Genomic DNA, 25,016 nt, shown 5'->3' on the forward strand with positions numbered 1-25,016 from the left:
TAAGGGAGGAGTTTCCTTCAGAGCTTCACTGTCTTGTATTTTGCATATTCTGCAATTGTTATTGAAAAGAGCCCTTTTCCCAGAAATTAATAAAGAAAATTTTACATGGAGTTATTTTTACATATATATTTAATTGCCTCTTCTTGTATCTCCTTCCTTGTCTTTCAGGAAATTTTAGATCCCTGATAGCAGTTTTGAAATTGATAATGTTGGATCATGATACAGCGGCCGGCAAGAGGTACAAGTAAATTAGCAAATAGCAATTCCCATTTCAATACTTCAATCAACACATCTTTGATTTCTGAATTGATTAAATGGATAATTTCATACAGTGATGAATTCAGAAATGGCACCAGCAATTAGGCTTTTAACTATAAGCTTTACTGATGGTCAAGCACTAAATTTCAAATCAAATCCATTCCACTTAAATTAGATCATTACAATTCATGAATAAGCATTCCTCTGTTTCAAGAATACTACACCCTATGCCATGAAAGCCAATATACTTCTGTACATTAACAAATTCCATCTGAACAAAGAATCATCTTCTTGCCAACAAAACCTGCACACTAAATTTTATCTATAACCCATTTCATGGACATTTTTGGATATGCAATTGCAAACACACAGACTTGGTGGGCTGAATTTCAGAAACCTTTCCAGGTAATCAGAACTTCATGAAAGACTTCAGCTATAAGCTCCCTATCAGCACACAGCAGAAACGCATTGAACTCGTCTCGAATGTCATATATCTTGCCAAACTTCACAAGATACCGCATGCAGCTGCTCTTCAGTTTCGGCAATGCAAATAGAGATGCATTTTGCAGTCTCTCAAGCACATTCTTTGCGTCAATGTCTTCCAAAAGACTGTCATGGCAAGCCTCTTTCAAGTCGGAGATGTCATACTTATCAGCTGCGCGAAGAAGCGCCAATCGATGGGTGAGAAAGTCCTCATGTTCGATATTCCCATAAATATAACTGAGAAAAGATTGACAAGCTTCAATCGACATATCAGAAATGTTAATAGTTGAGAGCTCTTTCTCTTTCAGATCATGTGAAAACATGCTGCGAAAAACAGGCGATCGCGCAGCAAGAACCGCACGATGAGCTCCAATACTTCCATCAGAAGCATTAATAATGATGTCCGTGTGGATATTCTCCCTCAACATTCGACCAAGAGATGCAAGAGCAGTTGCATTTGATCGTTTTCCAGAGAATCCTTCAGCCCAAATAGAGCAAGGCTCTCCACCCTGCATATTTTACACAATTCACCATCAAAAATCAACCCAGGTACGCCATTAACAACATCATTCTAGTTGAATAAATTTCAGTACTAATTATAAAATTCGGCACAATTAGAATATCTGGGAGAAGATGCATACTTCTGGAGGTACAATCTTCAAATCAAGAAATTCGACGTCAATGATGAATTTTCCAGTCAAGGGAACCTCAATTGCCCAAACAAAATCGTCGTTGCTCTTGAGCTTCCTGTCTGTGATTTCTGCAGAAGAATTGGATGAAAAAATCTATCAAATGAGCGCATTCTTAATGAATAAGAAAGAATTCAGCTATAGTTTTATCAATAATTTTACCTGGATGAGTCAAAGACTTGCGATCTCCAACAGAACAAACCACTCGAATAATGAAAGAAGCAATTGGGGGATTATCTCTAGTCAAATTTGATATCTCAGGATGCAATTTGACAAACAACATCTTGCTCTTCTCCACTGTTAGATGCCTTAAATTCACCAAAAAACAAAACAAAATATTAAAAAAAAAAAAAATTCAAAAGATAGAAAATTTTACAAAAACAGGGCAAAACAGAGGAGTTTTACACTCACCAGTTCCACTTGCCGATCTTGAAAGGATCGGACTTGCGGTAAGTACAGGAAGCCAAATTTTCTATCCGCCATTGAGCAAGACGCGACGTGGTTTCAACCTTATACGCAGACTCGCTCATCCTAGCGAAAGCCAGAGCCGTTGTGATCTCATGGATGCAATCAAATATTCCTTCCAGAATATAATCTCCGGTCTTTCCCAGGTTTACTTTCTATAAAATTTCCTATCTTCATAAACATAAATACACAACGAAAAAAAACTCACCAAACAACACACTCTTCACACTATTTCCAGCCTTCCAAAATGATCCCACAAACACAAAAATATAAATAGAATTGTGTTTAGAATGTGTTGTTTGTTTGTTTGTTTTTGTTGTTTTCGCGCACGCAAGGATAAGGGTCTTGTTGTTGCTTTACGCCATTGAAGCTGAAGAATGATGGTTTTGTTTAACAGAGGGAGAGATGAAAAGATAGAAAGAAAGAAAGGAGAAGGACAACTGAGATAAAGAGATTTGGTGAAGGGTTGGTGGCTTACACTACACTGAAACAGGGGATTTTATATTAAGAAATTTATTTAATTTTAATGGAGGATTTTGGTTTGTTTTTTTCTCATTAATCAAAGGGTGGTTTGTGTATTATATTATGTAAATATTTTTGTAGGGAGAACGACATTTTCCCACCCAAGGTTTGGCAAAACAACATTTTCCCACCCGTCAAGTTTCTAAATGACACTTTTCCATCTTTCGTTAGGTTGTGTTAGTGTTTTCTGTTAATATTTAACTAAAAAGACGAAAATACCGTTAAATAATTTATTTCTTATTAGTTTATTATAAATTAAAATTTAGTTAAGTTAAAATTTTTATTCGATTATTTATTAGTTCAAGAGTAAATTTTTTTTCCCCTTGTTTATTTAATTAATTAGAAATGTTGATTTTTTATGTTAATTGGTAAAAATGACAAACATTATATTATGAAAAACATTATAAATATAATAGATTATTGAATAATAGTGATGAGATATTGATGACATTATAAATAAATAAATATCATCAATATCTAACTTTACACAATTTCATAGCTTTACTCACAACTTTTTAGGCATGTTAACTTTTTTTTGTTTTTTTGGACTTTTTAATATTTGAATATTTGGCTAATTAAAAAATAATAAAAAATTTATAAAGTCAAATATTTAAGGGTATTTTTGTCTTTTTAGTAAAATATTAATGAAAATCATAATAGAACCTAACGAAGGGTGGGAAAGTGTCATTTTGAAACTTGAAGGGTGGGATAGTGTCGTTTGGCCAAACCTTGGGTGGGAAAATGTTGTTCTCCCTATTTTTGTACGTGGGTTGTGGTATTGCTTGAAACTTGGAAGAAGAGAGAAAGTGTTTTTTCTGTTTTTGTTTTTGTGTTTTTGGTGCTTAGAAGCAAAGAATCTATGCCTTTGTGGCTTTGTGGATTTGATTGTTTCTTTCTTTAATTAATGAATCAACACATAGTTTTCTTTTTGTGCTTTTCCTTTAACTCAATCTTGGATTTGCTTGCACCCAATTCTTTAAGCTAACAAATGAAAATTTAATTAATTAAATAATTTTAATAAAAAAATAATAATTACTTAAATTGACTATAGACCTTATTAAATAAAAAATTGTGACATGAAGTTTTAGGTATGGAAATTGTAATTAATTATTGACTTTTTGGGTCATTCAATCGATTCTTACCTAAATATGGTTGATAATCAAAATGGGTGGTGTATATAGAGATATATATGAATTGTCCGTGGCTATGATACTATGATAAGGTGGTTTCAGTAAAAAACTAACTCAGTAGAGAAGAGACTCTCTCTCTCTCTCTCTTTTTCTATTATATATAGACTGTTATGGTATATGTAGCTTGTTATGATAGACTGTTATGATGTATATATGTGGTTGAGTTTCCTCCTCTATTGAGTTAGCTTTTGGGGGGAGTTCTACCCAAGTCACAATATCAAAGCCACCAAAGGGTGTAGATTAATAATAAAGCTCGCTCTAAATTGGTGATTCATGTATAGAATTTGTAAGCATTCTAATTTTAATGATTTGTTTGGCCAAACTCCAATGGTGGGTTTTTCTTGTAGAGGTTGATTAAAAATTAATTATTATCATACAAAACTTGTATGTAATTATTCATGTATCTTATCCTACCCATATGACCCAAAAAGAAAAAGAAAAAGACATGAAATCTAATGTTCTTATCAATTTCAATATTCTTGTTTAAGTAATCAAGTCACCAATATTAACACTATTAAGGTGGCGCTTATTATTTTATTTAATATTATATTTCTTTATTTTCCAATCGTCTGGTAGAGAAAAAAGAACCACTTCTTTTTTCAACAATAACTGATCTTTGGTGGACTTTTTAGTAAGATTTGAACCAAATGAATTTATGATCATCTTTCAAAGAAAAAAATAAATAAATTTTATAGAATTTCCAAGAAATTCTTGGATTTCTTCAAGAATTTTTTTTTAAATATTTTAAATATTTTATATGTATTATCTTTATCTTCTTATCGTAGAAAATAAATTTATGAGATAAAACAAAGAATAAAAACAATAATGAATGAAATCTAAAACAATGATGAATGCAATCTAAATCACCACACACAACTTGCATATAAAAGATTAACAAAAATTGTTAATTAGCAATAAATTAATAAAAAAATCTAAAAAGGTGATAAAATAAAGGCAATAAAAAACTTAAAAAAGGAAAAATAAATAAAAAAGGAAATTGGATGGTGGGGGGGCATAGAGAGTATTGATGGGCAAAGAAATAAAAGTAAAAATAAAATAAAATAAAAATAAAAAACCTTTTCAAGTTGACAAGAATGGTATCTATTTGTGGGACATTGAAGACCATAATCCATTTAGCATCCCCAGATTGCAAGTTATTTAGTACAATGACATTCCCTTTCATCCTAGCCCTACACTTAAGATCAGGAATTCAAGACCATGGTCCACTCATTAATTCCAATTTATTATTTAATTCTATATAGTTGTTAGCACACTTATTGAGAAACATAGGAACTTTCATTACACATTATTGCCTATATCTACCTTTACAATAATGTTTTTTCTTGTTACTTTTTTTGAAGATTCTAGAAGTATCTTATTTAAAACTTATAGGCTTTGGGTATTCTAATTTAAAAAATAGTATTTGAATCAGGTCGCTAATTTAATAGGTTGTTATAGTATTTATACGTCATTGAGCTTCCTCCTCTCTCGGAATTAATTTTTTGAAGTGAGTTTTGTTCAAGCTAATTTGTCAAGTTACAACTCTTCGAATAGAGTTCTATCCAAATCAAATTTATAAAATTGATGGTTTACAATTTAAGATCAATTTGGTACTATTATAAGCTGTGTTTGTCCTCTATCGCTAATTTGGTAGGTTGTTATAGTGTTTATATGTGATTAGACCCTCTCCTCCTAACTTTTCGAGATGAGTTTTACCAAAATTTGTTTATCTGGTATGACTAATTATTTGGTTTGGAAATTGTAAAACATTTTTTTAATATTAATTTACTAAAAAGGGTTTTAGCATCTAAGAATAGATGAAATCAAGTTTATAAGCTTGAATAATGATGAGTGTGTTTGGTTTATTATTTTGGATATGATTTTGGGGATAGTATTGGATAATTGGATACGGCCTTTGTTTTAACAGCATGGAAAGAACCAATTGCAACCCCATCATTAAAATATTCTTCTGGTCCTCCACCTATTGAGATGGAAAGGACATCAACACCTCACTTATTGCAGCTTCAATGGCACCATGGTCTGCATCGAAGCATTGTCGGTTATCGTTGGCTCCCAGCATACTTTTAGGAAGCAACGCGAGCCCTAGGTGATCCACCTTTTGCTGTTCCATTGCCATACCAAAAACATTAACATTAGGAACTAATTCCACCCGCTGTTGATAGGGTGTGTGTGCCATGGCCATTGAAGTCACAGATGTTCATCATTGGAGTGACTATAAGTTGAATTATGCCTACGAGCAACCCTACGAGCATATTTAAGATACCCTTTGTTGAAGTACCTTACTCCAATTAGCTTCCTGCATTTATGAGACATTTATGGAAGAACCCTTAATGCATTTTGGCAACTTTTGTTGGAGAAAGATGGCAACAGTAGAGATACCTGTTACATTTAACTTCATCTTTGCTATTACAGGTCCCTTGCCACCTTTCTGGCACTGGACCGATGCCTTCATCAGCAAAACTCTCGATTCCGGCCAAACACCTTTAAGTGTGCCATGAACATATTGGATATACCAAAAAAAGAATTCATTAAATCAATCAAACTTGGGATGTAAAGCCAAAACTTTGATCCAAAAAGATTCTACCTGAGTCAATGTTTCTATAATTACATCGTCACCAAAATTTGTCTTCTTCCATTGAATTTGAAGGAATATTGTCATAGTCTTTTCTAATCCAAGAAAATTCCACGAATGCGTGGTTTGCAATTTTCTTCCATATTCAAGAAAACTGATATGACTTTGGGGTGTTCTGCACAAATAAATAATCATGTCATTTGTAATTTAGTTCATGTCACTCTCTCCTCCTTACAGAGCTAAACTTTGGGGAGTCCATTTGATAGACTGTTATGATGTAGAAGTTTGGTAGACTTTTATGCTGTGTGGTTAACTAATAACATTTAAGTAATTAAATAGGGTGTAGAAGTTTGGTACCAATTTGGTAGATTGACTATTATTCGTGCATGGCTAATTTGGTAGATTGACTGTCTGTTGATATTAACCGTTATGTACGCCCAATTTGGTACGCCAATTTGTTATGCCGTATATTAACGATTATCATGCCAATTTGGTACGCCAATTTAGTAGTTATGGGTAGAAGTTTGGTAGACGGTTATGCTGTATATATGTCAATTTAGTATTAATGATAGAAGTTTGGTAGACGGATATACTGTATATACGGTGGTTAACTAATAATAGTAGTATTAAATGAAGGAGGGAGGGTCCCTTTAATTGCTTTTTTTTTTTTTTTTTTTTTTTCCTGTTTTCAATGTTATTATGATATTATAAACAGAAGAAAAGGGAGAAACATATTTAAATTAAGCTTCTTACTTTGAACTTTGGGTACATCGTCGTCATGAAGGACGCAGGCAAAGCCATTGATAATCGTTATAGGAGTAAAACAATGAGCTTTTTGCCTTCTTAATACTGCTCATAAAATTCAAAAAAAAAAAAAAAAAAAAATAGAAAAAATGAATAAAGTTATGGAATCAATGGTATATCAACATAAGAAAAATTGTTCCAAAATCCTTTACCTTCCTAAGCATGATCCTAACGCTCATTGGTATAGTACTGCATGATCGTGATCACAAGCGAAGCGTTTAACTGCACCGGATGTGTTCCTAAATATACTATGTAAGACTGCATGTGCAGAAAAAAAAAAAAAAAAAAAAAAGGAGGATGAAAGTTAAAAGAGTTAATCAAACAAACATGCAAGTATATATATTGTACGAGATTACAATGAAGATTTAATAGAAACTGTTAAGGTGTATATATGTGTTTGAGCTCTGATTCCCTCCCTTGAGCTAGTTTTTGGGGTGAGTTCTACCTAAACCCCTTTTTATCATGATATCAAAAACTATTTTGTTTGGGACGATGGTGGGGAGCGTGAGGGAGGTTTTAAAAGTTGTATTTGTCCCCCATTTAATGTATAATATGTTGGGTTCCTTGAGCGTCTAGTTTTGGAAGTGAGTTCTATCCAACCCCGTTTCAGAAACAAAATGAAACTGAATAATTATGCATGATTCTTGAAAAAAAAAAAATTAACTGGAAAACCGAAGAATAGTAAAAGCTTGCCTTAATTCTGCAAAAGTTGTTGTATGAAAGAGAGGTGAATAATAACAAATAAGAGAAACAGAAATCCTCATTGCTTTCCTTTTGAAACTTAATATTTTCCCTTGCTTAATTTTTATAGTTCTTGTTTTGTCTATTTTTGCAAGCTAAACTTTCTCTTCGTTTGATAACAGATGTTTCCTGTCCATAGCAACGTGAGTGTTATTTTTTTCTATATAATTGGTAAATGTTGTAACTGTATTGCTATTTTCACTATAAGCAATAACAGCTAGGGAAATTATTTTTACCACCGCACCTTCAACATATATTGGAAAATGATGACTTCTGCATTCAATTCTATTCTTTTACAGGTTCATTTGGCAATGCACACATAACGTTTATGTGTTTCACGTAAAGGTTGGTTCTCAACACAGTTTGATGTTACATTTTGCTATTATTACATGTAGAGATGATGTTTACAAAACCTCAAGATAGAGCCGAGTATCGAAACAGTCGTTTCATTTCTGGGGAGCCGTCTTGACCGGTTGCCATCCATAAGTTTGAACATGGGCTTGGATTGTTGAATAGTTATACATATTTAGGGCTTAACTGGGGCTAGACCATGAGTCCAAAAGGACAAAGAAAACGTCTTAACAGTAATAATATGCATAAGATTCTAATAATATTCCCTCCATATTCTTATTCCTCTTCCCCCCATCTTCCATATACTCGTTTGTTCACCAAAATGAGTATATGAGCTGCAACAATTCAAGATTACGATATTTCCTCATGAAGGTGAGTTCATTTTTCTTTGTATAAAAGTAGCTTTATACATGTTGCGTAGTTGCTCATGCTGTTTTTATGATCGTAATCTGTTCCATTCTGTATTTGATAATAAGGGAGTTTCCTTCAAGCTTCACTGTCTTGTATTTTGCATATCTGCAATTGTTATTAAAAGACCTTTTCCCAGAAATTAATAAGAAAATTTTACATGGAGTTATCTTTACATATATATTAATTGCTCTTCTTGTATCTCCTTCCTTGTCTTTCAGGAAATTTTAGATCCCTGATAGCAGTTTTGAAATTGATAATGTTGGATCATGATACAGCGGCCGGCAAGAGGTACAAGTAAATTAGCAAATAGCAATTCCCATTTCAATACTTCAATCAACACTTTTGATTCTGAATTGATTAAATGGATAATTTCATACAGTGTGAATTCAGAATGGCACCAGCAATTAGGCTTTTAACTATAAGCTTTACTGATGGTCAAGCACTAAATTTCAAATCAAATCCATTCCACTTAAATTAGATCTTACAATTCATGAATAAGCATTCCTCTGTTTCAAGAATACTACACCCTATGCCATGAAAGCCAAAATCTTTGTACATTACAATTTCATCTGACAAAAGAATCATCTTCTTGCCAACAAAACCTGCACACTAATTTTATCTATAACCCTTTCATGAACATTTTTGGATATGCAATTGCAAACACACAGACTGGTGGGCTGAATTTCAGAAACCTTTCCAGGCAATCAGAACTTCATGAAAGACTTCACTATAGCTCCCTTCAGCACACAGCAGAAACGCATTGAACTCGTCTCGAATGTCAAATATCTTGCCAAACTTCACAAGATACCGCATGCAGCTGCTCTTCAGTTTCGGCAATGCAAATAGAGATGCATTTTGCAGTCTCTCAAGCACATTCTTTGCGTCAATGTCTTCCAAAAGACTGTCATGACAGCCTCTTTCAAGTCGGAGATGTCATACTTATCAGCTGCGCGAAGAGCGCCAATCGATGTGGAGAAAGTCATCATGTTCGATATTCCCATAAATATAACTGAAAAAGATTGCAAGCTTCAATCGACATATCGAAATGTAATAGTTAGAGCTCTTTCTCTTTCAGATCATGTGAAAACATGCTGCGAAAAACAGCGATCGCGCAGCAAGAAACCGCACGATGAGCTCCAATCTTCCATCAAAGCATTAATAATGATGTCCGTGTGGATATTCCTCCTCAACATTCGACCAAGAGATGCAAGGACAGTTGCATTTGATCGTTTTCCGAGAATCCTTCAGCCAATAGAGCAAGGCTCTCCACCCTGCATATTTTACACAATTCACCATCAAAAATAAACCCAGGTAGCTCCATTAACAACATTATTCTATTTGAATAAATTTCAGTACTAATTAAAATTCGGCCAATTAGAATAGCTGGGAGAGGATGCATACTTCTGGAGTGTACAATCTTCAAATCAAGAAATTCGACGTAATGATGAATTTTCCAGTCAAGGGAACCTCATTGCCCAAACAAAATCGTCGTTGCTCTTGAGCTTCCTGTCTGTGATTTCTGCAGAAGAATTGGATGAAAAAATCTATCAAATGAGCCATTCTTAATGAATAAGAAAGAATTCAGCTATAGTTTTTATCAATAATTTTACCTGATGAGTCAAAGACTTGCGATCTCCAACAGAACAAACCACTCGAATAATGAAAGAAGCAATTGGGGGATTATCTCTAGTCAATTTGATATCTCAGGATGCAATTTGACAACAACATCTTCTCTTCTCCACTGTTAGATGCCTTAAATTCACCAAAAAACAAAACAAAATATTAAAAAAAAAAAAAATTCAAAGATAGAAATTTTACAAACAGCAGGCAAAACAGAGGAGTTTTACACTCACCAGTTTCCACTTGCCGATCTTGAAAGGATCGGACTTGCGGTAAGTACAGAAGCCAAATTTTCTATCCGCCATTGAGCAAACGCGACGTGGTTTCAACCTTTACGCAGACTCGCTCATCCTAGCGAAAGCCAGAGCCGTTGTGATCTCTGGATGCAATCAAATATCCTTCCAGAATATCTCTCCGGTCTTTCCCAGGTTACTTTCTATAAATTTCCTATTTCATAAACATAAATACACAACGAAAAAAACTCACCAAACAACACACTCTTCACACTATTTCCACCTTCCAAAATCATCCCACAACACAAATATAAATAGAATTGTGTTTAGAATGTGTTGTTTGTTGTTTGTTTTTGTTGTTTTCGCGCACGCAAGGACAAGGGTTTTGGTGTTGTTTACGCCATTGAAGCTGAATGATGGTTTTGTTTAACAGAGGGAGAGATGAAAAGATAGAAAGAAAGAAAGGAGAAGGACAACTGAGATAAAGAGATTTGGTGAAGGGTTGGTGGCTTATACTACACTGAAACAGGGGATTTGATATTAAGAAATTTATTAATTTTAATGGAGGATTGGTTTGTTTTTTTCTCATTAATCAAAGGGTGGTTTGTGTATTATATTATGTAATATTTTGTAGGGAGAACGACATTTTCCCACCCAGGTTTGGCAAACAACATTTTCCCACCCGTCAAGTTTCTAAATGACACTTTTCCATCTTTCGTTAGGTTGTGTTGTGTTTTCGTTTAATATTTCTAAAAAGACGAAAATACCGTTAAATAATTTATTTCTTATTAGTTTATTATAAATTAAAATTTAGTTAATTAAAATTTTTATTCGATTATTTATTAGTTCAAGAGTAATTTTTTTTTCCCCTTGTTTATTTAATTAATTAGAAATGTTGATTTTTTATGTTAATTGGTAAAATGACAAACATTTATTATGAAAAACATTATAAATATATAGATTATTGAATATAGTGATGAGATATTGAGACATTATAAATATAAATATCATCAATATCTAACTTTACACAATTTCATAGCTTTACTCCCAACTTTTTAGGCATGTTAACTTTTTTTTGTTTTTTTGGACTTTTTAATATTTGAATATTTGGCTAATTAAAAAATATAAAAATTTATAAAGTCCGAGAAAAAACTTGAGTACAAAAATTACTTCATAAGAGAAAAGAATTTGGAGATATATCTCCAATGTCTACATCTCCAATTTACCATTCTTTACTAGAATAGGACTCCTTACATTATGCATACCATCTGACCATATCATTTCTCCAAAACGATAACCCTTTTCACTACCACGAGGACTAAATCTGATTACAAATTTCTTCTCTTGACCATATTTTTCAAAATTCAAGCTGCTAGGCTCAACAACAATAGACACTCCACTAGGTGCATTTACGGTCACATTATATGTGCCTGGTGATCCAACGTTCTTAAGAGATCGAGTGAGTTCGATTGAGCCATTGAGGTACGGAAGTACTATTGAAGGGTAATTTAAGTTCATGACATTGAATGATTCGGGGCACGAGTAAGGCTTTTCCGAGATTGTAAATGCTCTAATGAGGCTCTGGTTGTAACCGTGGGCACACAAATAGTTCAAGTAACTTTCAGCATTCAAGTCATAAACAAGGCCAGGATCCAATGCACTGTTTGGATTCGGAAGTCCTGCACCATATGCAAATGGGTTTGCGGCGCTGTTGTCGTTTTCATATACAATTGGATTAGAATTTGCGTCCGTTTTCCTTGCTGCGAAAAAGGAAAAAAGGTGTAGGACAATGAGAAAGCATAGATATTGAAGACAGAATTTTATGGCCTTCTAGCTGTGAGGAGACTTGACTAGGGATTTTGGAAAAACTCACAGGTTGTCATGATTGCGGATCTGATAGCTGCTGGACTCCAATCTCGATGAACAGCTTTGATTAGGCCAACAATACCAGAAACGTGAGGGCATGCCATTGAAGTGCCAGACATTGTGATATAAGGAATCCTTCGGTTATCAGAGTTCAAGTTTGTTGGTGATGTTGCTTCAGAGTTGGCAGCAATTATATTGACTCCAGGTGCAATGACATCAGGCTGAAATGGAAATTGATATATTAAAATTAGAAAATGAAGTGACACAAGAACTGACGGTTGATAAATCTTTTTTTAGATTAACCTTAAGGATAGTTGGATCAATCATATTGGGTCCTCTAGCTGAAAATTCAGCTATTGCTGGAGCTGCCTTTGTGTCGATTTCGGTCTTTACATTACTTATGTGTGCAACTGGGTCCCTGTTATGCATGCATAAACATGATACAAGAGTTGCTAGCAATTAAAATGGGTAATTTGAAGAAGAGCAAACGACATGTTCCCACCCGAGGTTTAGCGAAAACCTAATTGGTATCTCTAGTTACATTTATTCTAGATTCTCGCCCTTAATTTAATCCTGTTTACTTTATTTTAACAATTGAAGGGTAAAAGCGTCAAAGTACCCTACATATTAAATTTCTCTCAACTCACGCCCATTGTTGGCGTCGTCATTTCTCTTTTTCTGTGGATTCAGTCCTGATTTCTCACTCAAACTAATGGAAATCATCACCCTAAGCTCAATTCCTTTGCCCCCTAACCTGAACGATCGATTTCTTGGCCGGATTTGACTTGTTTTTCCACGAACTTTTGATCGCGTGATCCACAACTTAGGCCCGATTTGGGTTGTTCCTGTAGCCGTTGGCCTTCCGCAACCCCACCATCGACATCCCCACCCCCCATTGACCAATAAATTTAAGATGTGAGTTACTTTGACGCTTTTACCATTCAATTGTTAAAATAAAGTAAACGGGGGTTAGATTAAGGGTGAGAATTTGGAATAAATGCAACCAGGAGTATCAAGTGGGAGTTTCGCTAGACCTCGGGTGGGAACAAGTCGTTTGCTCTTTTAAGAACAGCCGAATAAGTGAAAGATTAAGATAAATACTTGGTAGAATGAATGTAGTCAAAAATAGCTTCACCATCTTTGGAATTGATATGGGAAGTTGGAAGGACGTGCATGTTGGTAAAAGCAACATTGGGAAGCTTTTTGTGGTTAGCCAAAATCATCCCAACAGCCTCTAATTTATCAGCATATTTTCCGGTTTCGAGTTGTTTACTTCCGAGCCAAAGGCACACCAAGATTTTCCCTTTAACCTTTTCCGGATCAAGGGTTCCAGGCTGACATGCGCTACTGCACCAGTCAAACACATAGCAAGAATGTGAGGACAATAAAATTAGAGCTACTGAGAATTCTAGCATTGGGAGATGACAAGATTTGCTTACGCATTCTTAACTGGTGTTTCATTGGCCCTGGCATCTTCTCCAGTAATCATTGGATAAAACTTTTCTGATTTCAGGCCTTTATCTGATAGGCTTACTCCCTGAATAATTAAGTGGAATTAAAATGAAATGAATCTATGTATTCACCTCTTATAATTGCATAGGTTATATAATTTTAAGGAAAGAATACCTTGAAGATCTTCTTGTTGCCAAGTGTAACATAATTTACAAATTCCCTATCCGTTGTGCTGGCACCAATTGTGAACAACCAGGGTGCAATATTTCCTACAGATCCTGGCATTGGTCCTTGGTTGCCACCGGAGACAACCACACTAATGCCTTGTTTAACAGCATGGAAAGAACCAATTGCAACCCCATCATTAAAATATTCTTCTGGTCCTCCACCTATTGAGATGGAAAGGACATCAACACCATCACTTATTGCAGCTTCAATGGCAGCCATGATGTCTGCATCGAAGCATTGTCGGTTATCGATTGGCTCCCAGCATACTTTATAGGAAGCAACGCGAGCCCTAGGTGATCCACCTTTTGCTGTTCCATTGCCATTACCAAAAACATTAACATTAGGAACTAAATTTCCACCCGCTGTTGATAGGGTGTGTGTGCCATGGCCATTGAAGTCACGAGATGTCATCATCTTGGGAGTGACAGTATAAGTTGAATTATGCCTACGAGCAACCCTACGAGCATATTTAAGATACCCTTTGTTGAAGTACCTTACTCCAATTAGCTTCCTGCATTTATGAGACATTTATGTGAAGAACCCTTAATGCATTTTGGCAAACTTTTGTTGGAGAAAGATGGCAACAGTAGAGATACCTGTTACATTTAACTTCATCTTTGCTATTGCAGGTCCCTTGCCACCTTTTTGGCACTGGACCGATGCCTTCATCAGCAAAACTCTTCGATTCCGGCCAAACACCTTTAAGTGTGCCATGAACAATATTAGGATATACCAAAAAAAGAATTCATTAAATCAATCAAAACTTGGGATGTAAAGCCAAAACTTTGATCCAAAAAGATTCTACCTGAGTCAATGTTTCCTATAATTACATCGTCACCAAAATTTGTCTTCTTCCATATTGAATTTGAAGGAATATTGTCATAGTCTTTCTCTAATCCAAGAAAATTCCACGAATGCGTGGTTTGCAATTTTCTTCCATGATTCAAGAAAACCGATATGACTTTGGGGTGTTCTGTCATTTGTAATTTAGTTCATGTCACTCCCTCCTCTACAGAGCTAAACTTTTGGGAGTCCAATTTGATAGACTGTTATGATGTAGAAGTTTGGTAGACTTTTATGCTGTGTGGTTAACTAATAACATTTAAGTAATTAAATAGGGTGTAGAAGTTTGGTACCAATTTGGTAGATTGACTATTATTCGTGCATGGCTAATTTGGTAGATTGACTGTTCTGTTGTATATTAACCGTTATGTACGGCCAATTTGGTACGCCAATTTGTTATGCCGTATATTAACGATTATGCATGGCCAATTTGGTACGCCAATTTAGTAGTTAATGGGTAGAAGTTTGGTAGACGGTTATGCTGTATATATGTCAATTTAGTAATTAATGAATAGAAGTTTGGTAGACGGATATACTGTATATACGGTGGTTAACTAATAATAGTAAGTAATTAAATGAAGGAGGGAGGGTCCCTTTAATTGCTTTTTTTTTTATTCTTGTTTTTAATGATATTATAGAATAAAGAAAAAAAAGGGTGGAACGTATTTAAACTAAGCTTCTTACTTTGAACTTTGGGTACATCGTCGTCATGAAGGACGCAGGCAAAGCCATTGATAAATCGGTTATAGGAGTAAAACAATGAGCTTTTTGTTTCTTAATATGCTCATGAAAATTCAAAAAAAAAAAAAAAAAAAAAAATAGAGAAAAATGAATAAAGTTATGGAATCAATGGTATATCAACATAAGAAAAATTGTTCCAAAATCCTTTACCTTCCTAAGCATGATCCTAACAGCTCATAATGGTATAGTACTGCATGATCGTGATCAACAAGCGAAGCGTTTAACTGCACGGATGTGTTCCTAAATATACTATATAAGACTGCATGTCCAGAAAAAAAAAAAAAAAAAGAAAAAAGAGGATGAAAGTTAAAAAAAGATTAATCAAACAAACATGTAAGTATAATATTGTAACGAGATTACAATGAAGAATTTAATAGAAACTGTTAAGGTGTATATATGTGTTTGGGCTCTGATCCCTTCTCTGAGTTAGTTTTTGGGGTAGTTTACCTAAGCCTGTTATCATGGTATCAGAATCAAAACATGTTTGTTGGGACATGGTGGGAGAGCGTGAGGAGAGGGTTGTTAAAAATTGTATTTGTCCCCCATAAATGTATATATGTGGTTAAGTTCCCTTCTCTTGAGCGCTAGTTTTTGGAGGTGAGTTTATCCGCCCTCGTTTATCAGAAACAAAATGAAACTTGAATAATTATGCTGATTCTTGAAAAAAAAAAAATTACTGGAAAACCAGAAGATAAGTAAAAGCTTGCCTTTAATTCTGCAAAAGTTGTTGTATAGGAAAGAGAGGTGAATAATAACAAATAAGAGAAAGCAGAAATCTCATTGCTTTCCTTTTGAAAATAATATTTTTTCCTTGCTTAATTTTTATAGTTCTGTGTTTGTATATTTTGCAAGCTAAACTTTCTCTCCGTTTGATACAGATGTTCCGTCCATAGCAACGTGAGTGTTATTTTTTCTATATAATAGGTAAATGTTGTAACCATATTGGATTTTCACTATAAGCATAACAGCTAGAGGAAATTATTTTACACACGCACGTTCATACATATATCGGAAAAATGATGACTTCTGCTATCACATTCTATTTTTTCAGGTATTTTGGCAATGCACCATAACGTTATGTGTTTAACAGTAAAGGTTGGTTCTCAACACAGTTTGATGTTACATTTCGCATATTTACCTGTAGAGATGAGGTTTTACAAAACCAAGGGGATCGAGCCGAGTATCGGAACTGTCGTTTCATTTCTGGGGAGCCGTCTGACCGGTGCTATCATAAAGTTTGAACATGGGCTTGGATTGGTTGAATAGTTATATGTATTGGGGCTTAACTGGGGCTAATCACATGAGTCCAAAAGGACAAAAGAAACGTCTTTAACAGTATATATGCATAAGATTATATAATATTCCTCCTATTCTTATTCCTCTTCCTCCATCTCCATATACTCTTTTGTGTTTGTTCCCAAATGAGTATATGAGCTGCAACAATTCGAATTACAGATATTTCCTCATGAAGGTGAGTTCATTTTCTTTGTATAAAAGTAGCTTATACATGTTGCGTAGTTGCTCCTGCTGAGTTTTTATGATCTGTAATCGTTCCATTCTGTATTTGATAATAAGGGAGGAGTTTCCTTCAGAGCTTCACTGTCTTGTATTTTGCCATTCTGCAATTGTTATTGAAAAGAGCCCTTTTCCCAGAAATTAAAAAGAAAATTTTACATGGAGTTATTTTTACATATATATTTAATTGCCTCTTCTTGTATCTCTTCCTGTCTTTCAGGAAATTTTAAATCCCTGATAGCAGTTTTGAAATTGATAATGTTGGATCATGATACAACGGCCGGCAAGAGGTACAAGTAAATTAGCAAATAGCAATTCCATTTCAATACTTAATCAACAATCTTTGATTTCTGAATGGTTAAATGGATATTCATACAGTGATGAATTCAGAAATGGCACCAGCAATTAGGCTTTAACGATAAGTTTACTATGGTCAAGCACTATATTTCAAATCAAATCCATTCCACTTAAATTAGATCATTACAATTCATGATAAGCATTCCTCTGTTTCAAGAATACTACACCCTATGCCATGAAAGCCAATATACTTGTACATTAACAAATTCATCTGAACAAAGATCATTTCTTGCCAACAAAACCTGCACACTAAATTTTATCTATAACCCATTTCATGGACATTTTTGGATATGCAATTGCAAACCCACAGACTTGGTGGGCTGAATTTCAGAAACCTTTCCAGGTAATCAGAACTTCATGAAAGACTTCAGCTATAAGCTCCCATCAGCACACAGCAGAAACGCATTGAACTCGTCTCGAATGTCATATCTTGCCAAACTTCACAGATACCGCATGCAGCTGCTCTTCAGTTTCGGCAATGCAAATAGAGATGCATTTTGCAGTCTCTCAAGCCATTCTTTGCGTCAATGTCTTCCAAAAGACTGTCATGGCAAGCCTCTTTCAAGTCGGAGATGTCATACTTATCAGCTGCGCGAAGAAGCGCCAATCGATGGGTGAGAAAGTCCTCATGTTCGATATTCCCATAAATATAACTGAGAAAAGCTTGACAAGCTTCAATCGACATATCAGAAATGTTAATAGTTGAGAGCTCTTTCTTTTCAGATCATGTGAAAACATGCTGCGAAAACAGGCGATCGCGCAGCAAGAACCGCGCGATGAGCTCCAATACTTCCATCAGAAGCATTAATAATGATGTCCGTGTGGATATTCTCCCTCAACATTCGACCAAGAGATGCAAGAGCAGTCTGCATTGATCGTTTTCCAGAGAATCCTTCAGCCCAAATAGAGCAAGGCTCTCCACCTGCATATTTTACACAATTCACCATCAAAAATAACCAGGTACGCCATTAACAACATCATTCTAGTTGAATAAATTTCAGTACTAATTATAAAATTCGGCACAATTAGATATCTGGAGAGAAGATGCATACTTCTGGAGGTACAACTTCAAATCAAGAAATTCGACGTCAATGATGAATTTTCCAGTCAGGGAACCTCAATTGCCCAAACAAAATCGTCGTTGCTCTTGAGCTTCCTGTCTGTAATTCTGCAGAAGAATTGGATGAAAAAATCTATCAAATGAGCGCATTCTTAATGATAAGAAAGAATTCAGCTATAGTTTTATCAATAATTTTACCTGGATGAGTCAAAGACTGCGATCTCCAACAGAACAAACCACTCGAATAATGAAAGAAGCAATTGGGATGTATCTCTAGTCAAATGATATCTCGGATGCAATTTGACAAACAACATCTTGCTCTTCTCCACTGTTAGATGCCTTAAATTCACCAAAAACAAAAACAAAATATTCAAAAAAAATTCAAAAGATAAAAATTTTACAAAAACAGGGCAAAACAGAGGGTTTTACACTCACAGTTCACTTGCCGATCTTGAAAGGATCGGACTGCGGTAAGTACAGGAAGCCAAATTTTCTATCCGCCATTGAGCAAGACGCGACGGGTTTCAACCTTATACGCAGAATCGCTCATCCTAGCGAAAGCCAGAGCCGTTGTGATCTCATGGATGCAATCAAATATTCCTTCCCGAATATACTCTCCGGTCTTTCCCAGGTTTACTTTCAATAAATTTCCTATCTTCATAAACATAAATACACAACGAAAAAAAACTCACCAAACAACACACTCTTCACACTATTTCCAGCCTTCCAAAATATCCCACAACACAAAATATAAATAGAATTGTGTTTAGAATGTGTTGTTGTTTGTTGTTTTGTTGTTTTCGCGCACGCAAGGAAAGGGTCTTGGTGTTGCTTTACGCATTGAAGCTGAAGAATGATGGCTTTGTTAACAGAGGGAAAGATGAAAAGATAGAAAGAAAGAAAGGAGAAGGCAAACTGAGATAAAGAGATTTGGTGAAGGGTTGGTGGCTTACACTACACTGAAACAGGGGATTTTATATTAAGAAATATTTAATTTTAATGGAGGTTTTGGTTTGTTTTTTTCTCATTAATCAAAGGGTGGTTTGTGTATTATATTATGTGAAATTTTTGTAGGGAGAAAAATTTTCCCACCCAAGGTTTGGCGGAACAGATTTTACCCCTGTCAAGTTTCAAAATGCTACTTTCCCATTATTCGTTAGGTTCTGTTAGGTTTTCTGTTAATATTTGATTAAAAGATGAATACCATAAATAGTTTAATTCTTATTAGTTTATATAAATTAAAATTTAGTTAAGACAAAATATTATTCGATTATTTATTAGTTCAAGTGTAAATTTTTGTCTCTTATTTATTTAATTAATTTGAATGTTGATTTTTTATGTTAATTAGTAAAATGAAAAACATTATAATATAGTATATTATGATAATAGTGATGGAATATTGATGACATTATAAATAAATAAATATTAACTTTACACAATTTCATAGCTTTACTCCAATTTTTTAGGCGGGTTAAATTTTATTTTTATTTTACTTTTATATTTACATTGGCTAATTAAAAATAATAAAAAAATTTATAAAGTAAATATTAAGGATATTTTGTCTTTCAGTAAAATATTAAAAGAAATAATAAAGAACCTAACGAAGGGTGGGAAAGTATTATTTTGAAACTTGAAGTGGGATGGACAGTGTCGTTTGGCCAAACCTTGGGTGGGAAAATGTTGTTCTCCTATTTTTGTACGTGGGTTGTGGTATGCTTGAAACTTGGAGAAGAGAGAAAGGTGTTTTTCTGTTTTTTTTTTTTGTTTGTGTTTGGTGCTTGAAGCAAAGAATCTATGCCTTTGGGCTTTGTGGATTTGATTGTTTCTTTCTTTAATTAATGAATCACACATAGTTTTCTTTTTGTGCTTTTCCTTTAACTCAATCTTGGATTTGCTTGCACCCAATTCTTTAAGCAACAAATGAAAATTTAATTAATTAAATAATTTTAATAAAAAAATAATTACTTAAATTGACTATACACCTTATTAAATAAAAAATTTGACATGAAGTTTTAGGCATGGAAATGTAATTAATTATTGACTTTTTGGTCATTCAATCGATTCTTACCTAAATATGGTTGATAATAAATGGGTGTTATAAAGATTATATGAATTGTATGTGGTTCTGATACTATGACAGGTGGTTTCAGTATCTAAAAAACTAACTCAATAGAGAAGGGACTTCTCTCTCTCTCTCTCTCTCTCTCTCTCTCTCTCTCTCTCTCTCGTCTCTCTCTATATATATATATATATATATATATAGACTGTTATAGATATATGTAGATTGTTATGGTAGAATGTTATGGTGTATATATGTGATTGAGTTCCTCCTTTATTGAGTTAGCTTCAATAGAGGAAGAGACTCTCTCTCTCTCTCTCTCTCTCTCTCTCTCTCTCTCTCTCTCTTCTCTATATATATATAATATAATCTATATATATATATGGTAGACTGTTATGGTGTATATATATGATGAGTTTCCTCCTCTATTGAGGTAGCTTTTGGGGGGAGTTCTACCAAGTACATTCAAAGCCACAAAGGGTGTAGATTAATAATAAAGCTCGCTCTAGATTGGTGATTGGTGATTCATGTATATAATTTGTAAGCGTTCTAATTTAATGATTGTTTGGCCAAACTCCAATGGTGGGTTTTTCTTGTAGAGGGTGATTAAAAATTAATTATTATTATATAAAAGTTGTATGTAATATTCATGTATCTTATCCTACCCATATGACCCAAAAAGAAAAAGAAAAAAGACATGAAATCTAATGGTTTATCAATTTCAATATTCTTGTTAAAGTAATCAATTCACCAATATTAACACTATTAAGGTGGCGCTTATCATTGATTTAGTATTATATTCTTTATTTTCCAATCGTGGGTAGGTACAAAGAAATCATATTCTTTTTCAACAATTTCTGATCTTTGATAGATTTCTTAGTAGGATTCGAACCAAAGAATTTATGACATCTTAAAAAAAAAAAAGAATGAATGAATGAATTTTGTAGAATCCAAAAAAACATTGTTTCTTCGGGATTTTTAGTTATTTTTTCAAAGATTTTTTTATGCGTTATCTTATCTAGAAAATAATTTTATTTGATAAAACAAAGAATAAAAACAATAATGAATGAAATCTAAACAATGATGAATGCAATCTAAATCACCAACACAACTTGCCTCTAAAAGATTAACAAAAATTCTTATTATAGCAATAAATTAATAAGAATTTAAAAACTTTGAAAAAAAAAGAAAAAAGAAAATTGGAGTGGGGGGCATAGAGAGAATTGATGGGCAAGAATAGAGAACCTTTTCAAGTTGACAAGAAAGGTATCTATTTGTGGGACATTGAAGACCAAAATCTTAGCATCCCCAGATTGCAAGTTATTTAGTACAATGACATTCCCTTTCATCCAGCCCTACATAAGATCAAGATTCAAGATCATGCCCACTCATTATTCCAATTTATTATTAATTTATATAGTTGTTAGCACACTTATTGAGAAACATAGGGAACTTCATTACACATTATTGCCTAATCTACCTTTACAATATGTTTTTTCTTGTTACTTTTTTTTTTTTTTTTTTTTTTTTGAAGATTCTAGAAGATCTTATTTAAAACTATATAGGGGTTTGCCGTTTGGTTCACTATATGATGTTTTTAAAAATATTTAAAAAAAAGTTAATTAAATAGGTATTATGATGTAAGATTCAGAAATTACAAAATTATTTCTATATTTGTTATTTACTAAATACTCCTATAATAAAATATTAAAAGTTAATAAAAACACTCCTAAATCCATCCATTAAATCGGACAGCCAGCCACCATCATCGGAGGATAGTCGTGGGGTTTTTACAATTTCTAAAAAAAATATTGGGGGTGTTAGGTAAATTAACCAATTTAAGAGGTTAACGAAATTAAAAATATAGAATAATATTTTGGGAATAATAACATTTATGTTTAATTTTTTGGGAATACTATTATTAGTATTCCCAAGAGCGAAACAAACGAAGCCATAAGCTTTGGGTATTCTAATTCCAGTATGGTAAAAAATAGTATTTATGTCACAAGCTTAATTTAATAAGTTGTTATATGTTTATATATGATTGAGCTTTCTCCTCTTCTGAATTAATTTTTGGAAGTGAGTTCTGTCCAAGCTAATTTGTCAGTTTACAACTTTCGAATAGAGTTCTATCTAAAACAAATTTATAAAATTGAATAGGGATATTTTGAAAATTCTAAATAAGATTTTAGAAGCAGTTATTTAAGACTTGTGGGGTTTGGCCGTTTGGGTTATTGATGGTTTACAATTAAGATAATTGTTACCGTTATAAAGTTGGACTTGTCCTCTATCGCTAATTTGGTAGGTTGTTATAGTGTTTATATGTGATTAGACCCTCTCCTCCTAACTTTTCGAGATGAGTTTTACCAAAATTTGTTTATAAGGTATGACTAATTATTTGGTTTGGAAATTGCAAAACATTTTTTTAATATTAATTTACTAAAAAGGGTTTTAGTATCTAAGAATAGATCAAATCAAGTTTATAAGTTTGAATAAGGATAATTTTGAAATTTCAATACTCTAAATAAGCTCAAACAACTTATTTAAAATCTTATAAGCATTTTTGAAATACGACAAAACAACTTAATTGAATTTTAAAAGTGCTTATTTTTAAAATAAGAATTAACATTTTTTCGAAAAGAAAAATGACTAATGCGTGATTTATCTCGTCTCAAATAATAATAATGTTGTTAATGAGATGGAAAAATGCTACAGCTACCGACTGGTGTGTACCGATTTTGTGCACCGAATGACGTGACAAAATCCTTGCCGTTGATTAATATTAACTGATAATAAATAAACGGTCAGGATTGTGCCACGTCATTCGGTGTACAAAATCGGTACACACCAGTCGGTAACTGTAACATTACTATAATGAGATGAATACAATAATATTAATGTTGAATAAAAGAACGTTTATAATGTGTACACTCAATTGGTAGATTTTGATTTAGGACTAATCAAATAAACCAAGATTTGAATGGTGGGTAAAGTTTTTTTATTAAATATTATTTGGGGCTGTCTCCTTCAAGAAATTGGGAGTTTGTTCAGCTGTGCCGTAGACATTGTTCCCTCTATTATTATTATTATCAGAGTCCGTATGGGCTCACCCTAACAGGAAACTACTCAGCTTTTCAAAGGTTCTTTCTTGTTTTCTTCGTTAATTCCATATAGCAAAAAATAAAATAAAATATTTATTTATTGATGAGCAATATTATGAGTTCATATAACAACCCAATCGGGTCTTTACGACCCAATTTTTTTTGGGGATGAATCTATCCGATCTATACATAAAAATTGATATAAAAACGGATATAGTAAAAGCTGCATTTACGATAGAGATTGTTTACTAAATCGGGTTGAGTAAACTTAGAAAAAGAATAAGATTATTCAAAAAATCTGAGACGATGAGATACTGTAACTTGTTTTCTTATTTATTTCCATCCTAAAATTGTATGTTTTTAGAAAAAAAAAACTATTTAATAATGAATACAATTATAAATAGGAATAAAATTATAAGAGTTCTAAGAATTGAAATTTGAATAGTATTAGGCAAAATATAGGGGTGAGAATGTGAGAACACAAAATATTTGATATAAGATTATCAAAGATCATGAGTAGAGTATCTTAGGGTGCATTTGGTTCCATATTTCTACCTATATTCCCAATCATATTCCCCAAATATTGTTTGACACATTATTTGAGAAATATTACTATATTTTTTAATTACTTTTAGACCTCTTAAGTTTATTAATTTCATTAAAAACCCCTAGAAAAAAGTTTAAAAACCAACGGTGGTTGCCGGAATCTGGCAAGTATGGGTCGGTGGGGGTGTTTTTGTTTTGTGGTAGCCGGAATCTGTCACAACGGCCTACACCACGATCGGAACTAGCCGGTAATTCACCGATCTAGTAGTCAGTGACGACCATATCTTTGGCCATCGCTGATGACCAAAGATGGACTTTTGCGGCCGTCGACGACCACATCTGGCCGTAGATTTGGCCTTTTCGGGCCAGATCCACCAGAAAAGGCCACATCGATGCTATACCTGTCAGATTCAACCAGTATGTGTCATTACACAATTTTCTGGCCAGTTTCTGGCGGTAGTGGCTGGAATCTGGCATTGCGGGTGGTGGGAGTGTTTTTGTCATTTTACAAAATTTTTATATATTGGGGTGTTTAGTTAAATTAGCAAACCTAGGGTTTTTTTTAATAAATTTTTAAATTTTACCTTGTAATACTCCACTATTCAACTACCCAATATTATTCCCAAAATCCTATACAAAATAATAAAACAAACGGACCATTAGAAACTGAGATTGTTTCCGTTCTAGGTATTAGGTTATAGTTTCCATTTTGTCAATTATATATTGTGTTATAGTATTGTGTACTATTGTATATCGTGTTTATAAAACTATAGTGAATATCTCTCATCCGTGGATATAGACAAGTTATACCGAACCATGTAAATATCATGTCTCTTTTTATAATGTGATTTTATTCCTATATTATTAATCTCGAATATATATTTCCCG

At 33.5% G+C, this 25,016-nt stretch overlaps 2 protein-coding genes and 2 pseudogenes across 2 annotated transcripts; all 4 read right to left on the reverse strand.

The window, feature by feature from the left end:
* Window positions 1-398: 398 nt before the first annotated feature.
* Window positions 399-2,399, reverse strand: LOC116138886 (BTB/POZ domain-containing protein At1g55760-like). Its single transcript, XM_031424562.1, has 4 exons — window positions 1,842-2,399; window positions 1,593-1,738; window positions 1,383-1,501; window positions 399-1,250 (listed from the first exon to the last, which is right to left on the reverse strand). The coding sequence occupies exons 1-4, from the start codon at window positions 1,958-1,960 to the stop codon at window positions 648-650; spliced, it is 987 nt and encodes a 328-aa protein (XP_031280422.1). The 5' UTR covers window positions 1,961-2,399; the 3' UTR covers window positions 399-647.
* A 6,792-nt stretch (window positions 2,400-9,191) lies between these two features.
* Window positions 9,192-10,432, reverse strand: LOC116138831 (annotated as a pseudogene).
* A 1,137-nt stretch (window positions 10,433-11,569) lies between these two features.
* LOC116138832 (subtilisin-like protease SBT5.4) lies at window positions 11,570-15,953 on the reverse strand. The gene is made up of 10 exons (XM_031424488.1): window positions 15,938-15,953; window positions 15,434-15,523; window positions 14,712-14,879; window positions 14,503-14,605; window positions 13,853-14,417; window positions 13,666-13,763; window positions 13,328-13,573; window positions 12,530-12,644; window positions 12,234-12,447; window positions 11,570-12,120 (listed from the first exon to the last, which is right to left on the reverse strand). The coding sequence occupies exons 1-10, from the start codon at window positions 15,951-15,953 to the stop codon at window positions 11,570-11,572; spliced, it is 2,166 nt and encodes a 721-aa protein (XP_031280348.1).
* Window positions 15,954-17,689: 1,736 nt separating this feature from the next.
* Window positions 17,690-18,972, reverse strand: LOC116138887 (annotated as a pseudogene).
* Window positions 18,973-25,016: the final 6,044 nt, after the last annotated feature.

The sequence above is a fragment of the Pistacia vera genome, unplaced genomic scaffold, assembly GCF_008641045.1.
Source record: "Pistacia vera cultivar Batoury unplaced genomic scaffold, PisVer_v2 Contig344, whole genome shotgun sequence".
Lineage (NCBI taxonomy): Eukaryota > Viridiplantae > Streptophyta > Magnoliopsida > Sapindales > Anacardiaceae > Pistacia > Pistacia vera.

Excerpts from the sequence above, each read along its gene's own strand:
- LOC116138832 (XM_031424488.1), bottom strand. Across the intron at positions 13,574-13,665 it reads GAAACACCAGTTAAGAATGC|TAGCGCATGTCAGCCTGGAA; the intron begins GTAAGCAAATCT and ends TGACTGGTGCAG. Across the intron at positions 12,448-12,529 it reads TTGATCCAACTATCCTTAAG|CCTGATGTCATTGCACCTGG; the intron begins GTTAATCTAAAA and ends TTTCCATTTCAG.
- LOC116138886 (XM_031424562.1), bottom strand. The coding sequence starts at position 1,960 with ATGAGCGAGTCTGCGTATAAGGTTGAAACCACGTCGCGTCTTGCTCAA. Across the intron at positions 1,739-1,841 it reads AAGATCGGCAAGTGGAACTG|GCATCTAACAGTGGAGAAGA; the intron begins GTGAGTGTAAAA and ends GGTGAATTTAAG. Across the intron at positions 1,251-1,382 it reads TGAAGATTGTACCTCCAGAA|GGTGGAGAGCCTTGCTCTAT; the intron begins GTATGCATCTTC and ends TAAAATATGCAG.